This window comes from Myotis daubentonii, chromosome 4 (assembly GCF_963259705.1).
Source record: "Myotis daubentonii chromosome 4, mMyoDau2.1, whole genome shotgun sequence".
NCBI classification, from domain to species: domain Eukaryota; kingdom Metazoa; phylum Chordata; class Mammalia; order Chiroptera; family Vespertilionidae; genus Myotis; species Myotis daubentonii.
Window position 1 is genome coordinate 40,950,960 of NC_081843.1, and position 17,704 is coordinate 40,968,663.

Consider the following 17,704-nt stretch of genomic DNA (forward strand, 5'->3'; position numbering starts at 1 on the left):
ACATGCTAAAGAATTTTAAGCAGCTGTAAAGGTCTTTGACACCACACATAGTGCCCCAGAGAGCACATGATGTGAAAACCAGCTCTGTCTTCCCCTTGGCCTGCTCTCCCACCCACTCCCTTTTCCTGAAGGGATGTGCTCATAAAGAATCCTTTCCTCCAATTGTTGTCTTGTGCAAATTTTGACCAAATGCCTAATTACCATTGATTTCCATCCCAATGTGAATGTTATACTCAATGGTGTGTTTTTTTAAACCATTCCTGAGGGGCTTAGAATGGAATCAACTGTCATGTGAGGAAATGCTTGCTTTGCCTCATGCTAGCTTTTCCCTCCCCTGCTAGACTATTGCTACAGTGAGTAAATTCAGCTGTCACCTAAGTAATAGCAACACAGACCATATGGGAAACAATTTTTGAATCTCTTTTTGAGGCTTCTGAAAGGAATCCTTCCTTTCCCCTATTTGAGTCCCAGCCATTCAAATATTTTACCTGGTGTTAACATGCTCCCAAGGAAATGAGTCTTACCTTGTGAGCCGTGGTTCTCAACCTTCCTAATGCCGCAACCCTTTAATACAGTTCCTCAAATTGTGGTGACCCCCAACCATAAAATTATTTTCGTTGCTACTTCATAACTGTAATTTTGCTACTGTTATGAATCGTAATGTAAATATCTGATATGCAGGATATATTTTCATTGTTACAAATTGAACATAATTAAAGCATAGTGATTAATCACAAAAACAATATGTAATTATATATGTGTTTTCCAATGGTCTTAGTGAAAGGGGTCGCGACCCACAGGTTGAGAACCACTGCTTGTGAGGTATTCCTTACCCATAAAGGAGTTCAATATAGGTTTTTTGTAAAATTCAAAATGGCAGTGAACAAGGGAGTAAACCAGCAACAGCCGTGGGCAAACTATGGCCCGCGGGCCAGATCTGGCCCGTTTGAAATGAATAAAACTAAAAAAAAAAAAAGACCGTACCCTTTTATGTAATGATGTTTACTTTGAATTTATATTAGTTCACACAAACACTCCATCCATGCTTTTGTTCCGGCCCTCCTGTCCGGTTTAAGAACCCATTGTGGCCCTCGAGTCAAAAAGTTTGCCCACCCCTGAGCTAGAACTAGACTTTGAGTAATGTCCCTTTGTTTTTCTAAGAAAGCTGGGGAGGGGTGGGGGGCGGTAGGTGCACAAAAGAAAACAAAGGCTCACTCAAATATTTTATTTCTTTACCCTAATATTTTATGTATGCCTCAACATCTAGGTCCTTGTAATATATGCTTCAGAGGAGTGATTTTTAAAAAATGTCTCTTGTCCTCTAGTGAAATAAAGAGGATGTTATATTTTGTTTCCCTGTGACATTCGGTATACTAAGTGCACTTAAGTTTCGTGATTCACAGATGCAGTGCTAAATTAAATCGTCTGTCTGCAAAGCAGTTGGGAAAAGCAAAATGGTTTGCAGGAAACAAGTGTGCTGGTTTGAGGGTTTTTTCTAATCTTCTGTGTCAAATGCTTACTAGAGTTGATTCTAAAGATAACCCCAAGAGCAAACCTATTGTGCACATTTATTTTCTTAAGAGGCCTATTTTTGGAGCCTTTAATATGAAACAAGACCAAACAGTGAAACAGATACTGTACCAAGGCTGATTCTTGTCTCACAAAGCCAGAGAGGGGAAGAATCAGGAACGATAAATCATCTGATTGTCTGTTATCTGGACTCCATGCTCCCTGCTTCCCTGCTTGTATACCTGTATTTGTGCACCCACATAATGTTTTTTTCAGTAAAAATCGCCATTATTTTATATTGTTGAATTAGAAACAAAACCGATTTCTTTAAGTCACCTTCTGGTTTAAGCATTGGTGACTGGCATTTAGTTTTTGTTGGCTGCTTGCCAAACGAAAGCAATTATGTGTAATAATAGAAAAATTAAGAGGTGAGTGTTGCTGTTTTACAGCAGGACATGGCAAAGACCATTTCCTTCTGTCAGCAGTATCTTGATTACACTCTCACACACAGCCTTACCCTTTTGTACTGCATGCGCATGAGTACACACACACACACACACACACACACACACAATTTCCTGTGGGTTTTCATTTGGGGTCACTGAAACCAAAAAGAGGAAGAATGCAAACCACAGCTTTTGAAAGCAAATGAGAATAGAACTTTGCTGGTAAAGTAGTAGTAGTAATAATAATAATAAATGAACTGTAACTAGAGTAACCTGTGCTAACCGGGGTCCTCCTTCATTCCCCACTCCGCAGGTGTCCTAGTGGTCAATGTCACGTGGAGGAACAAAACCTACGTAGGGACCCTCCTGGACTGCACCAAGCACGACTGGGCCCCTCCCAGGTACGCACAGAGCCGTTTGTTTCAGGCTCTGTTTTCTCTCCTCTTTCCTCTCCTTCCCCCACCCTCTCTTTGCAAGGAAACTAGAGAGAGAGATGAATAATACATAAAAGTCTGCCTGTAATTGAAACCAAGCAGAAGGGAAATGAGCAATTCAGGACTGAACACAGTAAAATGCAGATGCTGGATTTCTTTTCTGCCAGGAGATTGCTACTCCCTGCCCCTACTCTCTTCTTTGTTTTCTTCTTTTCTCAAAATGGGAATTTGAACTGGATTTGAAGCTGGCTACCTGAGCCATTTTTCTTTGGTTTTCTGAAGAAGAATCTAAGCCATTGGTAGCCTGCTCTTTTGCAGGTGTTGAAATTGTCAGTGAGAGAATAGGGTGTCTTTTCCTTATCTGGGCCCTGCCCTAAAGCTGCTGGGGTGTTGGCTGCTCTTTGCTGCCTCGTGTACCTTGTGATCTCACCTGGCTCTTTGGGGTTGCTCATTGTGACATCTGTTCCTTGCTTTTCTAGGTTCTGTGAGTCACCCACCAGCGACCTGGAGATGAGAGGGGGCCGGGGCCGAGGGAAGAGAGCGAGGTCTGCCGCAGCCGCCCCGGGCTCAGAAGCCAGCTTCACAGAGTCCAGAGGGCTGCAGAGCAAGAACAGAGGGGGCGCCAATGGGAAAGGGAGGCGGGGCAGCCTCAATGCCAGCGGGCGGAGGACACCCCCAAATTGTGCCGCGGAGGACATCAAAGCCAGCCCCTCCTCCAGCAACAAAAGGAAAAACAAGCCTCCGATGGAGCTGGACCTGAACTCCAGCTCCGAGGACAATAAGCCTGGGAAGCGTGTCCGCACCAATTCTAGAAGCACTCCCACCACCCCTCAAGGGAAGCCAGAGACTACTTTTTTGGACCAAGGCTGCTCCTCACCAGTGTTAATCGATTGTCCTCACCCAAACTGCAACAAAAAGTACAAGCACATCAACGGCCTGAGGTACCACCAGGCTCATGCACACTTAGACCCAGAGAACAAGCTGGAGTTTGAGCCTGACAGTGAGGACAAGATCTCGGACTGCGAGGAGGCCATGAGTAACGTGGCCCTTGAGTGCGGTGAGCCAAGCACAAGCGTATCAGCTTATGACCAGGTGAAGGCGCCCCCGTCCCCTGGCTCGGGGAACCCCCCTGGGACCCCCAAGGGAAAGAGGGAGCTGATGAGCAATGGCCCAGGTTCTGTTATCGGATCTAAAGCTGGGAAGAATTCCGGCAAAAAGAAGGGCCTTAACAATGAACTGAACAGCCTCCCAGTCATCTCCAACATGACGGCCACATTGGACAGTTGTTCGGCGGATGGCAGTTTGGCCGCCGAAATGCCCAAACTGGAAGCTGAAGGATTAATTGACAAGAAAAATGTGGGAGATAAAGAAAAGGGCAAAAAAGCCAACAATTGCAAAATGGACAAAAACCTCTCCAAACTGAAAACTGCCCGGCCCATTGCCCCGGCCCCGGCCCCAACCCCCCCGCAACTGATCGCCATCCCCACGGCAGCCTTTACCAACACCACCACGGGGACGATCCCCGGACTGCCCTCCCTCACCACCACCGTTGTGCAGGCCACACCAAAGAGTCCTCCGTTAAAACCCATTCAGCCAAAGCCCACCATTATGGGGGAGCCCATCACCGTGAACCCAGCTCTTGTGTCGCTCAAAGACAAAAAGAAAAAGGAGAAGCGAAAGCTCAAGGACAAAGAAGGGAAAGAGACGGGAAGCCCGAAAATGGATGCAAAGCTGGGTAAACTGGAGGACGCCAAGGGGGGCGGGAAAGATTTGCCCGGGCATTTTTTAAAGGACCACCTCAACAAGAATGAAGTGCTGGCCAATGGATTGTCAGAATCTCAAGAGAGCCGCATGGCCAGCATCAAAGCTGAGGCTGACAAGGTGTACACATTCACAGACAACGCTCCCAGCCCTTCCATTGGGAGCGCCTCAAGAATGGACTGCAACACCTTGGTGAACGGGCAGGCGCCCATGGCCCCGCTGCACGTGCTCACACAGAACGGGGCAGAGAGCTCTGCGGCCAAGACCAGCAGCCCCGCCTACTCGGACATCTCTGATGCTGCCGATGATGGCGGTTCGGACAGCAGGTCGGAGGGCATGAGGTCAAAAGCCAGTTCCCCGTCAGATATCATTGCCAGTAAGGACGGTGTTGGAAAAGGGCATTCTTCAACCACAGCACCGTCCTCTCAAATGAAAGAGTCCCATTCTCCCTATTACCATGGCTACGATCCTTACTATTCTCCAGGTTACATGCACCCTGGGCAGGTCGGCGTCCCTGCAGCTGGGAATGGTGGGAGCACACAGGGCATGAAGATCAAGAAGGAGTCTGAAGAAGAGGCCGAAAAGAAAGACAAGGCAGAACAGCTAGATACCAAGAGAGTGGACCATCCCTCAGCATCCCTACAGCCTCAGCACCAGTCGGTTATCACCCAGAGGCACCCTGCCCTGGCCCAGTCCCTTTATTATGGCCAGTATGCCTATGGGCTCTATATGGACCAGAAGTCTCTGATGGCCACCAGCCCTGCCTACAGACAGCAGTATGAGAAATACTATGAGGACCAGAGGCTGGCAGAGCAGAAAATGGCCCAGACTGGGAGAGGAGACTGTGAACGGAAAAATGAGCTCCCCTTGAAAGAGCTGGGCAAGGAGGACAGTAAACAGAAAAACATGCCATCGGCCACAATCTCAAAAGCTCCCCCTACTCCGGAGCCTAGCAAAAACCATTCTAAACTAGGGCCGTCAGTGCCTAATAAAACTGAGGAGACAGGTAAATCGCAGCTTCTCTCCAATCACCAGCAGCAGCTTCAGGCCGACAGCTTCAAAGCTAAGCAGATGGAAAACCACCAGCTTATTAAGGAGGCTGTAGAAATGAAATCTGTCATGGACTCTATGAAGCAGACAGGTGTAGACCCAACCTCCAGATTTAAACAAGTAAGATTGTGGAGCATGGCCCCCACAGGGAGAGAGCAGGCTGAGACTTGCGCACACATGTCTGGGCTTGGTGGCTAGGACTTCTTGACAGGAAATAAACCAGAGGGTTCATTAGGGTTGATTCCTCTTCTTTTGAAAAATATCTTAAAAGACTGCCTCAGGAGTTACTGTGTACCTCTGAAATGTACATCATTCACAGTTTCCTACAGCAAACTGTGGACATGTGCTTTCCATGGTCCGTGATGCCGTTGACTAACTGAATCTGACGTGGTCCCTTGATTTCTTATTGAGGCCAAAGTGAGGGAATTCTGCCGCAAAGCCATTGAGTTTCCTTCTGACTTAACACTGCGATTGAGAGTCTGACCTCTAAAATACTTGTTTTTCTACATTCCAAATTTCTGTTGGCATCTTTTAGGAATGTTAAAACTGGGTTCCAAAATTCTCATTTCCCACTCAACTTTTTAGTGAAACTTGGGACCCAGATGTCTTTCACACGGCACCTGGGATGCCTGGATGTCGGTTTTGCACCTGTGTTAAGTGCCCCAACATGGAGCTCGGTGCTGGTCACCTGTGAAGAGAGAGAGGAGGTCTGGGTAGATGTGCCTCAAACAGTCATCCCAGAGCCCTGCAGCATGAGGTTACATGTGCAAACACCTGGAAGTCGGTCCTGTGAAAGCACACATATGCTAGCACTTTTTGTCATGGTTCAGACATCCTGACTGCCTTCAGTTCCCTGAGTGTCCATTCTGGATTTTTCCAGCATTCCCCACCCCCACCGCTCCCACTCTTAGATGTCCTTGGTGAATCAGAGCAACAAAATTCTTTCTTCACATTCATTTCTGTTCAAAAGTCGGACCTTAGACCCAACTTTGTTCACTTAGGACCTAAATTCCCAGTAGGTTTATCATGAATGGGATGGGGGTCACAAAGGCCGTTTGGGACCTGAATCCCCCCCCCCCCCCAGGACTGACTCAGGCTGTGGCTTCCCAGGGCTGTTAGAACGGTGCGATTTGTAGAATGGGGTTATAAATGGCTTTGTTTTCTAATATAAAAACCATAATGTGTACTATTAATTTGAAATTTTGTTATGATTAAGATATTAGCACATAATGAGATATGAGCCAATATAGTAAGCTTCAGCTGTGGGTGAAGAAAATGTATTAGGAAACCAAGGGTGTTTTTCCTCCTAAATGATATTAATTGCTATAGTAATTATTTGGATTTACTATTATTAGCTTGATTTGGAATTTTAAAAATTCTTTTTGCCTATGTGAGATATTAAAAGGAAAATGAGAGTTAGATTAAATATGTGTAAGGATGTTATTTAATGTAGAGAAATGACCTAAGTTTGAAGCCCAGCCCTACACATGGGCAGCGGTGTGACCCTGGTGTCACTTGGAACTTTAAAGCTTCGCTTTTGTCTTCTGCAGAAGTGATCAGTAATAATGCCTACCCCAGACATGATTATTCTGTGTAGGAGGGAGAGCTCTGTGCAGTGCTAGCACATGAATAAATGTTAACTTAGTAATAGTAATAGTGCTGTCATGATGATTAATGGTTTCTTTGAAAAAAATCGAAATTTTAAAACAAATCTTTTTCTAAAAAATCAGGATCCAGATTCAAGGACGTGGCATCATTACGTATACCAGCCCAAATACCTGGATCAGCAAAAGTCAGATGACCTTGACAGAGAAAAGAAATTAAGGGAGGATAGTCCCAGGAAGACTCCCAATAAAGAGAGTGGCATGTCCAGCCTTCCTGTGTCACTAACCAGCATTAAAGAGGAGCCCAAAGAGGCCAAGCGCCCTGACTCGCAGTCCATGGAGGAAAGCAAGCTGAAGAGTGACGATCGAAAGACTCCCGTGAACTGGAAGGACTCTCGGGGAACCAGAGTGGCTGTGTCCTCACCCCTGAGTCAGCATCAGTCCTACATACAGTACTTGCATGCTTATCCTTACCCGCAGATGTATGACCCCAGCCACCCTGCATACCGGGCTGTTTCTCCCGTCCTAATGCACAGTTACCCTGGTACGTGTTATGGGTTCTAACTCTATTGGAGGGAAGAGGCTGTGTTCAAATCTTAGCTATTAAAAACTCAGGATAAATTAGATGCTTCAAGAATGACATTTGTTTTGCTTGTTTTTATGCTGCTTAAAGTCCTAAAGATGAAACTGATTTAATATAAGAGTTCTTTAGGATGTCAAGAGTCCTCGGCTATTGTTTCCATCGTCTCGGATAGGCTGCCATAGCTGTTAGACTGACAGATACTTTATTGCCTGTGAAAATATTCTAAGCACTTACTGTCATAATCATTATAGTTACTGTTCTTTTCACTTAAGCGGACACATAAATGTATGAAATGGCTGTAAGCTCAATTCTGTTTATAACCTCCGTTCATCAGGATGAATTAACTGGGAGAAGAAAATTGAAGGACCTAGATACAGTTTAACAGTGATGTAGCCCATTCTTAACATAATCCCCTATTTTAAGGTCTATGACTCTTATCCCAAATTCATGTAATCTGAATGATTTTCTTTTTTTTAAGATGTAGCTCATAACTTGACGTGGCATTTGTTGTTTATCTGCAGGGGCCTATCTCTCTCCAGGATTTCATTATCCTGTTTATGGGAAGATGTCGGGGAGAGACGAGGCCGAGAAAGTCAATACCAGCCCCAGCATCAGCACGAAAACGACCACTGAATCTAAAGCACTGGATTTGCTCCAGCAGCACGCCAGCCAATACCGCAGCAAGTCCCCTGCTGTAAGCCGCCTTTTGTTCTCATTTAAAAGTCCTGGGTTTTGGGGGGAGGAAAAGGGGCAAACTGGAGAGCAGTCTTGAAATATAAATGGTTTTGGAACCCAGCTGTGATTTCTGGATGCTGTTTTATCCAAATACATAAAGAGTGGAATGTTCAAAAGTAAGATGGTTTCACACGAGGAAAAAAGAATTGTTAAAGCATGTATGGTGGTCACAAGCTTTTCTATTGCAAAATCTATACCTTGCCTTTCCAAGAGGATGCATGTTAGGTGGACATTTAAATTCATATTTTGGTGCAAAATATTTGTGATGCAAGATATTTGGATGCACTTGCATGCCAGAGTGAGTCACTTGGCTCAGGCGTGGTGGCTGCATCTGTTCTTTTTTGGCCTTGACTCGTCGTCATGTCCCTATAACTCCGCTGAAGTAATGCAGACGCGTGTCCTTGTGAAAGATGGCTCTCCCGACACCCTGCCTCCCCGGCCCCTGCCCAAAAAGACTGTTCTGAAGAGAGACAAAAGAAAGGATGTGGTTGCTCTTGGCGAGAAAGAGAGGTTTGGAATAAAGTAAAATGCAGCATCTGTGATGTGAATGAGTCCACTAGAGACTCTAAAGAAACTAGAAAAGATGATTTATGAATCTTTGTCTGTGAGTACTACTTCTAGTGCAAAGATTTTTCTCAAGTGAGAAAAAGAATTTCAGTGAAAGGGTGGTTAAGCTCTGGTGGATAAAAATGTATCAAAAAATACATGACCCTTAACCAAACTGTGATCTGGGAGAACAGAGCTTCTTCTGAGTGTACTGAAATGGGAGATTCTGGAATGCTTTTGGAGACCTAGGGCAATGATTTGCTGTACCTGATAGTGGCATGTAATAGGATGCATTTTTTCAAGGGAACAAAACAGACAAAGATATTTAAAATTACAAGATAGATTCTCCCCATAAAATGTGAATGAAGTAAAAGGGTAATCAGAAAACTTGACCTTGAAGAAATTTCTTACAACTACTTCTTTTCCTTGACCCCATATTAAAAAGTTGTTTCTGGCCAGGCCGGTGTGGCTCAGTGGTTGAGCGTTGACCTATGGACCAGGAGGTCGCCGTTCAATTCCCGATCAGGAATGTGGGCTCAATCCCAGTGGGGGATGCAGGAGGCAGCCGATTAATGATTCTGTCTCATCTATCATTGATGTTTCTATCTCTCCCTCTCTCCCTTCCTCTCTGAAATAAATAAAAATATATTTTATAAAAATAAAAGTTGTTTCTGGGAAGAAATTGAGTAGATTCTAAACCTAAAATATGAGTAAATAGAGAAGTCCTCTTCAGTCATTTGAGGAGACGATTGGTGCCCCTTTAGGGTGGACCAGTTCTTTAGTGTTGACTTAATTCCAATGGAAACTGAAGCTTTTTTGACTTGATCTTGAAGTAATAAGTAATTTTAAGTATCCATGTATTTGCTTTTTAATCATTAACATGTATTGCTGAAAGGACAAAGGTGGTACTCCTACTGCTTTTTTGCAGAGGACTAATGGCATAATCTCTCTTTTCTGTTGCAGCCGGTGGAGAAGGCTACAGCTGAGCGGGAACGGGAAGCAGAGAGGGAGAGGGATCGCCACTCCCCCTTCAGCCAGCGGCACCTGCATACGCATCATCACACCCATGTAGGCATGGGCTACCCGCTAATTCCTGGTCAATACGACCCTTTTCAAGGTCAGCAGCTCTATCGTTGTGCCTTTCTTCCTTCCGTTTTGGAAAGCAGTTGCCCAAACTGCTTAAAAGATATCATGTCTTAAAAGATATTGAGCTTTGAGTTAAGGTTAGCTCTGGGGAGGGTTTTCAACATGTACTTCTTAGTATTTCCTAGTAGCAAAACTAAGGCTATCCCACACCTTTGTATTCTGCTAAGACACAGAATGGTTACCACTTAATAATTGTCACTTGTTGATGTTATCAGCGGCTTACTGTTATCTCGAAGGCTAAGGGTGGCGGCCAGTGTCTGGGGCACTGACTATAGCAATCAGAAGATCAGATAGCTACTTGAGGGAAATTGTGGAAGCAGGGAGGCATGGTGGGAGGCTTCGTGAAATTGTCCTGATTTCTGCAGGCCTTTTAAGTTGCTCTTTTCTCATGGAAGTAACAGAAGTAACATGGTCACGCTTAATGTTTTTTATAACCTCATTCAGGGACTCTCCACAGCCCTTCACTGCTGTGACTCTTTCGCTAAAGATGAAGAAACATCTTTTTTTTAAAAAAAAAAGAAAAAAGAAAAATATGTTTTTATTGATTTTCTAAGAGAGAGAGAGAGAGAGAGAGGGAAACATCGATGTGAGAGCAGAACATCGATCGACAGCCTCCTGCACGCTCCCTACTGGGGAATGAGCCTGTAGCCTGGGCATGTGCCCTGACCAGGAGTCCAACTGGGGACCTCTCAGTGCACAGAATGACACCCAACCAACTGAGCCGCATTTTACGAGGATAGAGAAACATCTTTTAAAAAGCCATAGAATTGACAGGAGGGAGCCTTGAACTCATGGTGCTGTAGTTGAGCATGTGCCATTTATCCTAACTCTGTCACCTCCCAGCAGATGGGCCATGGCACTGGTTCTCCCAATAGATCACCTGCTAGGATCTTGCTGTCTTCGCTCTGGCTGCCACAAAATACCACAGTCTCTATGGCTTTAAACAACAGGGATTTGTCTCCTCATAGTTCTAGAGGCTGGGAGTCTGAGATCAGGGTGCCAACAGGGTCAGTTTCTGGTGGGAGCTCTTCCTGGCATGTAGGCAACTGTCATCAGGCAGTGTGCTCGTCTGACCTGTTCACTGTGCTGGAGGGCTGGGGTGGGGTGTGGGGGGAGAACGGGGAGAGAGAGTGTTACTCTCTGATGTCTCTTCTTATAAGGACACAAATCCTGTTGGATCAGGGCCCCACCCTTATGAACTCATTTAATTTTAATTACTTCCTCGTAGGGTCCTATCTCCAAATACAGTCACATTGGAGATATGACTTCCCATCAGGAATATTGGAGGGACACAATTCAGTCCATAGCTAGTGCTTGCCAAGTTGCCTCTTACTCTGCTATGGGAATACAAGATGATATGTTTGCAGGTGCTTCCAAAAGTGGGAAGAGCTATACACTTGTGAAAGGGTCATTTTAAATTATTCAACTCATGTTACTTGGTGTCAACTAGGGTGTTAAAAGAGAACATAAAGGACATAGAAGGAGAGAGTGATCTTCCCTAGGTTTGTTTCCTCTACTTTGTCCGAAATTGTTTTCTATAGAAGTAAAAAGAATTTTCTGTTGGCGACTTCATGACATTTGGAGCTATTACATTCTCTGACTGTTACCTTTCTCTTGCATGGTAAAAGTTAAGGCTATTTCTGAGTTTGGTTCACTGATTCCATGTACCTTTGGGATGCATTGTGTTTAATCACTGGGGAAAATGTTAACGTGATAAGTTATTACGAAACTGTTGTATTCTAAGCAAATAGCATGTCATTTCTGTAATTCACTGTGACTTTTGATTCCTGTTGTTACCTGGTGGCCATTATTTCTCCTGAGCTTCCTATTCAGGAATGCGTGCAAACCGTTTAGCACCGTGCAGAGCCAGACAGATGGAATGCTGTATTCTCTTCTGATAGCTATTAAGAAAACCGCAGCGTATTCGATAGAGGGACACATATTGGTTAGGCCAAGCGGTTCGCAGTCTGTCCTTGCTGCATGAAACATTTCATGTGTGTGTTCAGGAAAAGACATACCGCGGCTGTTGGGTCTGCAGCCCTTTCCCACTGGCCTGTGCCTACTTGTATCTTTCTGAATGTCTCAGAACCCTGCATTTTCCCCCCCTAGGCTTGACCTCTGCCGCCCTCGTTGCCTCTCAGCAGGTGGCTGCCCAGGCATCTGCATCAGGAATGTTTCCTGCACAAAGAAGGTAACTATTCTTTACATTTTTGAATCAGTTTTTCGGTAGAGACATTTCAATGGGTGGGAGGAAGCAAGACCAGGCATTTTAGACCAAAAACTTATTTCCTGAGGTTTTCTGTTGTTGTATTGAATGTGCTTTTATGCCACTATGCTTCACATGAAACTTCTGCTCCACAATCCTCAGTCTGTAGCTGGAATGTAGATCCGTACTTAACTGGTCCGTTGTTTAAACAGTTGGATAGTTTCCAAGGTTATCCTCAGAGCTCTGATAAAACAATTCACTATAACTCCCTTTGTGTTACTATGTTTAAAAATAAAGTTGCAAATGGAGAAATTTATTTTCATAATGTTAAAGGTAATGTTTGTTCTTTTAATTATCCCTCAAGTGTTTTTAAAAAGGGAAAGAATACATGTTTACAATGTATATCATTACCCTGTGTTCATTCACTTTCTATGGAATTGAATTCCATGAATTGAATAGAACTAAAATAAGCCTATCAATCTCATGCTTTTCATATTTTCAGATGTGGATGGAACCCTGTGCTAAGGTTGTCTTTTCTTTTGCAGAGAATAACAAGATTGGAAATGTACGTTGTCATGTGACTGGATCACATGGGGAAGCGCTTTATACAGACATCAGTTCCATGGTGTTAATTTGAAATGCCTTAATGGCAGGCAAAAACCAGTCATTTCATTTTTGTAAATTACAGATTTTATCACAGAGTAACAAATGTTGCTGTAATTAAACTTCTGTTTTATATATATATACGTATACATATATGTATATATACATATATATATATTCTTTACTTTTTGTATCAGTAACCAGGCTCGCACACACAGGGTCTGCTGCCAAGTTGCAAACCACTCAGTAAAGAAAATGAAAAATGTATCTGTCATGTTGAAAGTGTTAGCCACAAAAGGCTGCCTACTTTCTTTTCCTTTTTCTTTGAATTGTAAATAACTAATGTTATGTATCAGTGTGCCTGAACCTTGCATATCCTTCAGATATTTCCCGTAAGCCCCTCAGAAAGGCTAACTGTGATGATGACACTTGGTACAATTTAGACGTCTATTTGGTGGCTCCTGTTAAAGACGCATCAGTGTAAAATGTTCCTGTAGTCACTGTTTGTACTTGTGTATTGTGGAAAAAATACTTTTGGAAGGCATGGGGTTGCCAGTACCACAAAAACTGTGTTGTACATAATGTAAAGATTAAAATGGGGACATAATGAGCATCTGTGAATAATGAGGTGTCATTTTTTTGATAATCTTGAATGGCAAATAACCCAATAGCCTGCATACCAGAGACATCTGTGATTGTTCTATTACTTGAATAGTCCTGCAGTCCCTTTTTTTTTTTTTTTAATGTTTACAATTATCCAGTTTTAGAAGAGAGAGACTTTAACGCCATTGCCTGGTTACTTGTTTTATGCTGTAATCTAGTTTATTTTATGTAAAATGTATATTGAATGCTTTCCTTTTTTATACCTGCCTTAAATAATTTGGCAATCAGAATTAAAAAGTTTTTTTTTATAATGGCTTCTTGTCTGTGTCACGTTATTGCCAGCTGGCTGATGGTGATTCTAATTTTCAAAGAAAGGTTTCCTAATGTTACGCATGTCTGATGTATAAAATATGATATAGAGATAGTAACTTTTCTTATATGATACACAGGTATAATAGTCAAATAGTATATTTAATTCAGTGGATATATGCATATGTGCTGGATATTTACACTGAACATGGAGTATTTACTGCAAATAGGTACATACATGTTTCTTCCATATAGAAAGTCAGCTAGCCATTTATTTGACTTGTCATTAAATTGTTTTACTAGCATATTTTATGCCAAATATACAGAATTAATCCCTCCCTTCCTTCGAATAAAAAGTTGTTAAGACCTACTTTATCTCAGGCCTTGCAAGGTGCTGGGGTATAGCATTAAGCAAAGCAGATGGAAATTCCTGTCCTCTTAGAACAGCGGTTCTCAACTTGTGGGTCGCGACCCCTTTGGCAGTCGAACGACCCTTTCATGGGTCACCTAAGACCATTCCTGCATATCAGGTATTTACATTACGATTATAACAGTAGCAACATTACAGTTATGAAGTAGCAACAACAATAATTTTATGGTTGGGTCACAACATGAGGAACTGTATTTAAAGGGCCAGAAGGTTGAGAACTACTGTCTTAGAGTTTTCATTTTCTAGTAGGTGGGGCAAACATAATAAAATATATAAGTAATGTGCAGAGTACATCAGGTCAAATAAAGTCTTTCATTCAATTTCTTTTTGTTATAACATTGATTAGGTGCCATAGGAACTTGACTCTTATTTATATCAATTAGGCAATGGTAAAAGTGTCCTTATATGTCATTGGCTTAAAATCAGAGAACCTATTGTTGATGTTAAGTGAGGACTTGACTATATATTCGATGGTTGGTAAACACTGTGGAGAAAAATAAAGCATGGGAGTGGGAGTTTGTAACAGCAGTAGTGATCCGGGAGGCCTCCCTAAAGGAGGTGAGGAAGAGGTCCATGCGTGCATCTAGGGGCAAAGCCCTGCAGGGAGATGGAATGCGGGAGCAAAGGCGTTAACGTAGGTGTGTGCTTTCCCTGTTCGGGCTGGTTGATTTCAAGGCTTCATTCCAGCTGTAAGTTTTTATGATTTTACTATAATTGCTAATGACAGTTTTACCACTTGGTTTTCTAAAAAGTTCTTCAAGTTGACAAAATTTGTCTTGGTATAATTTGCTTAGTTCCCTACTTAGGGATCCATGCTTCACAAGTGAATAGATGTTTACAATAAAAAAGAAATACTTCCGCCGCTGGTGGGAAACCACCGTGAACTGTTGTGTTTGCTGTGCGCCTTATGGGTCTAGTCTATGTTCTTAGTAAATTTCACTAGGCAGAGCCTTCTCCCAGGTTTCAGTTTGTTTTCCTTTTGAATTTCATCCATTCGTCGTTTATGAAGCTATTGTTTATGGTGCTTATTGCTACACGAGTTTTTCACATACTTTCATCATTTTTTTAAGTTATCAAATTTCTTCACTTCTTGCATCATATCCAGCTGTGTCCTTGAAGACTTGATGTAATTGGCCTTATCCCAGTTAAACAAGTATGTTTCCTCTGTTCAGCATATGGTTAAAGTGTGCCTGTTGGTTTCCTAAATGCTGCTCCGGTTCGGGAACTGACCAAACCATTCAATGGTTGAAACACAGGAGCAGAGCTAAGGTCAATTTACATCCCCCCCTTCCCCCTCCCCCCCCCCCCCCGGGTTAATTACCAAGTTCCCTGGTGACCAGGAAGTCCTGTGTCCAGTGGACTCCTGATCACTTTCTGCTTTGAGCAATCATATGGAAACCAATCTTGCCTTTCAGCTGCAAAATGACTGCTTGTGTGCTCATTACATCCCAGGCTTATAATCATTTCTAGTGGGTGCCTAGCGAGATGGGGTTTAACTAGGGGCACCAGACCATGCTTAACCCTGCTGCTGTCATAAACAAGAGTGCTGATAAATGCAGAGAGATAGTGACCAAAGGAACAATGCAATTTGAATACTCTCTCCTCCTAGGCTTTTACTGGAACATTACTCATGACTGGTTTACATTAATCACTGAATGAAGTTTTGTTTCTTCCCCTCACTGTTCCAGTGTTGTTTTTGCTGATGACAACATGAATTGCCAAAGGCCAGAGCTTGTTTCTATTATGTGTGCCATTTCTCTAGCTGAGCACAGAGTACCTGCCTAGTAAATTAAAGGTTCCCAAGAGACAAGCACGCTTGGCTCCATTATGTTACTATGATGAATCTGCCATTAATACTGTTCTAATTGTTTTACTTTTATAGACATAAAATCAGTCCCCTTAGCGACTAATAATAGGATTTATTGATTTTACTAAACATTGTTCATTGCAGGCCTGCTCATATCACCTTATCCTGAACACGTGCAAAGAGCCTGCAGTGCCGATACCTGCAAATCAACTTCATGGGGACAGGAGGCTGAGGAGTTGTTTACAGCTGTGGTCCCAGCGAGTACAGAGTATTAAAAACAAGGTAATAGGCACCATAGAGAACCGTTTGCTCCTAGAGTAGGATCTCTGATGGCTTCTTCGTGGAAACTTACCGTTGATGTTCCGCCCACGTCACTAAGGCAACAGCGTAACGAGGCTGGCCTTCCACATTCACACCAGCCCTGGCCTGATTTAGTGTGGTTTCAGCCCCAGAGTCTGAGAATAACCAGAATGAATAGCTCTGATTGATTACAGGACAAAACAGCAGTTTAAATGATAATTGCTGGCCATTTCATTCCCTCCCCGACTCTGAAAAAGAGACAAGACAGGGAAAGCCATTTATTATTGTTTTGTCACTAACTGCTGCCAGCCACTCCCTGCTTCCTGCAGGAGCCCGAGTCACGCATGCTGTTTGCTTTTGATTAGCTTTAGGGGAGAAAACAAAGTGTAGCCACTGTGAGAGGTGCTTTGGTCATGGATTTCTTTTTTAATTTCTTAATAACATCACTCTCTAAAGCAGAGGTTCCCAACCTCTCCACTGTTGACATTTTAGACCAGAAAATTATTTTTTGGAGGGTGGAGGTGGGGTATGACCCTGTGTATTGTGGGAGTTTCTACCCACCAGATGCCAGTAGCAACTGCTACCCCCCCCCCCACACACACACACTCCAAGTTGTGACCACCAACCGGTCCTGAAACTCAGATCTCCTGCCTAGCCTCTGGCCCACAGATAAAAGGCTAACTTCCCTTGTTCTTTCTTGCATTAGAACAAGGATGGGGAACCTTTTTTTCTGCCAACAGCCATTTGTATATTTATAACATCATTCGTGGGCCATACAAAATTATCAATTTAAAAATTAGCCTGCTCTATTTGGTCAAACATTTAATTAACCCCGAATGCCTTGGCAGGGCCAGACCAAAGGATTTCACGGGCCTCATAGGGCCCAGGGCTGGACGTTCCCCACCCCTGCTCTAGGAAATAGAAAGCTCGCCAATGGCTGCTGGTAATCCCATGAAATCATAATGGGGATGCTCATTTTCCAACAGGGATAAAGTTAGACCAGATCTAGCTTTTTAAGGAGAATTGATGGTCCAGGTTTTAACATATTAATTAATAGTTTTTGTAGGTTGAAAATGAATTCAACCTAAAAACCATGCCAGGGGGCCGAATTCAGCTCACAGCGCATCAATTAGTAAGATAGGTTTTATATATGTAGTTAAAAACCTTCACCCAGGCTCTCTAACATGCATTTTATTTTTCCCTGGAAAGAAGGCTTTCAAGTTGAAAAACCTGGGAAAAGGTCGTTTGTAAGTGAGCTGCTGGGATGGAACTCAGATTTCCTCAGACCACACACAATTATGTTAGCTATGTTGTTCTGTGCACCTGTGCGCACCTGAGTATGTCTCCAGCTAAACATGGGCAAGGCATCGTAACTTTTCTCAGCTCCGCTCTCCAGGCAGCTACTGAAAACAGATCAAGGTTATCTTGCAAAATAAAGCCTATTTGACATCCAAAAAAGAAACAGTTCTTGATGAATGGAATCACAACCTTTATTTCTCTTCCAAAAATCAGAATCTCCTCATTTTCAAGGCAGGAGACTTAACATGGCACTGTTTCCCCACTATTGAAAAATTTAGGTTATTTTGTTTATCTTCAGCATTTTAAAACAATTTATCCCTTTTGTCAGGAAAA

General features: G+C 43.1%; 1 protein-coding gene across 6 annotated transcripts in view; it reads left to right on the top strand.

Moving 5' to 3' along the window:
- The window catches only part of ZNF608 (zinc finger protein 608), a 108,306-nt gene extending 94,767 nt beyond the window's left edge, over positions 1-13,539 (top strand). For 5 of the 6 annotated variants that reach the window (XM_059693745.1, XM_059693749.1, XM_059693748.1 and 2 more), the window contains 7 exons: positions 2,269-2,356; positions 2,869-5,320; positions 6,931-7,348; positions 7,909-8,081; positions 9,632-9,785; positions 11,924-12,005; positions 12,566-13,539. In XM_059693745.1, coding sequence (XP_059549728.1) covers positions 2,269-2,356; positions 2,869-5,320; positions 6,931-7,348; positions 7,909-8,081; positions 9,632-9,785; positions 11,924-12,005; positions 12,566-12,572 — 3,374 coding nt within the window. In that variant the 3' untranslated portion in view covers positions 12,573-13,539. Of the gene's footprint in view, positions 1-2,268; positions 2,357-2,868; positions 5,321-6,930; positions 7,349-7,908; positions 8,082-9,631; positions 9,786-11,923; positions 12,010-12,565 lie in introns of those variants that run through there. The other variant, XM_059693747.1, reaches the window with a different exon arrangement.
- Positions 13,540-17,704: the final 4,165 nt, after the last annotated feature.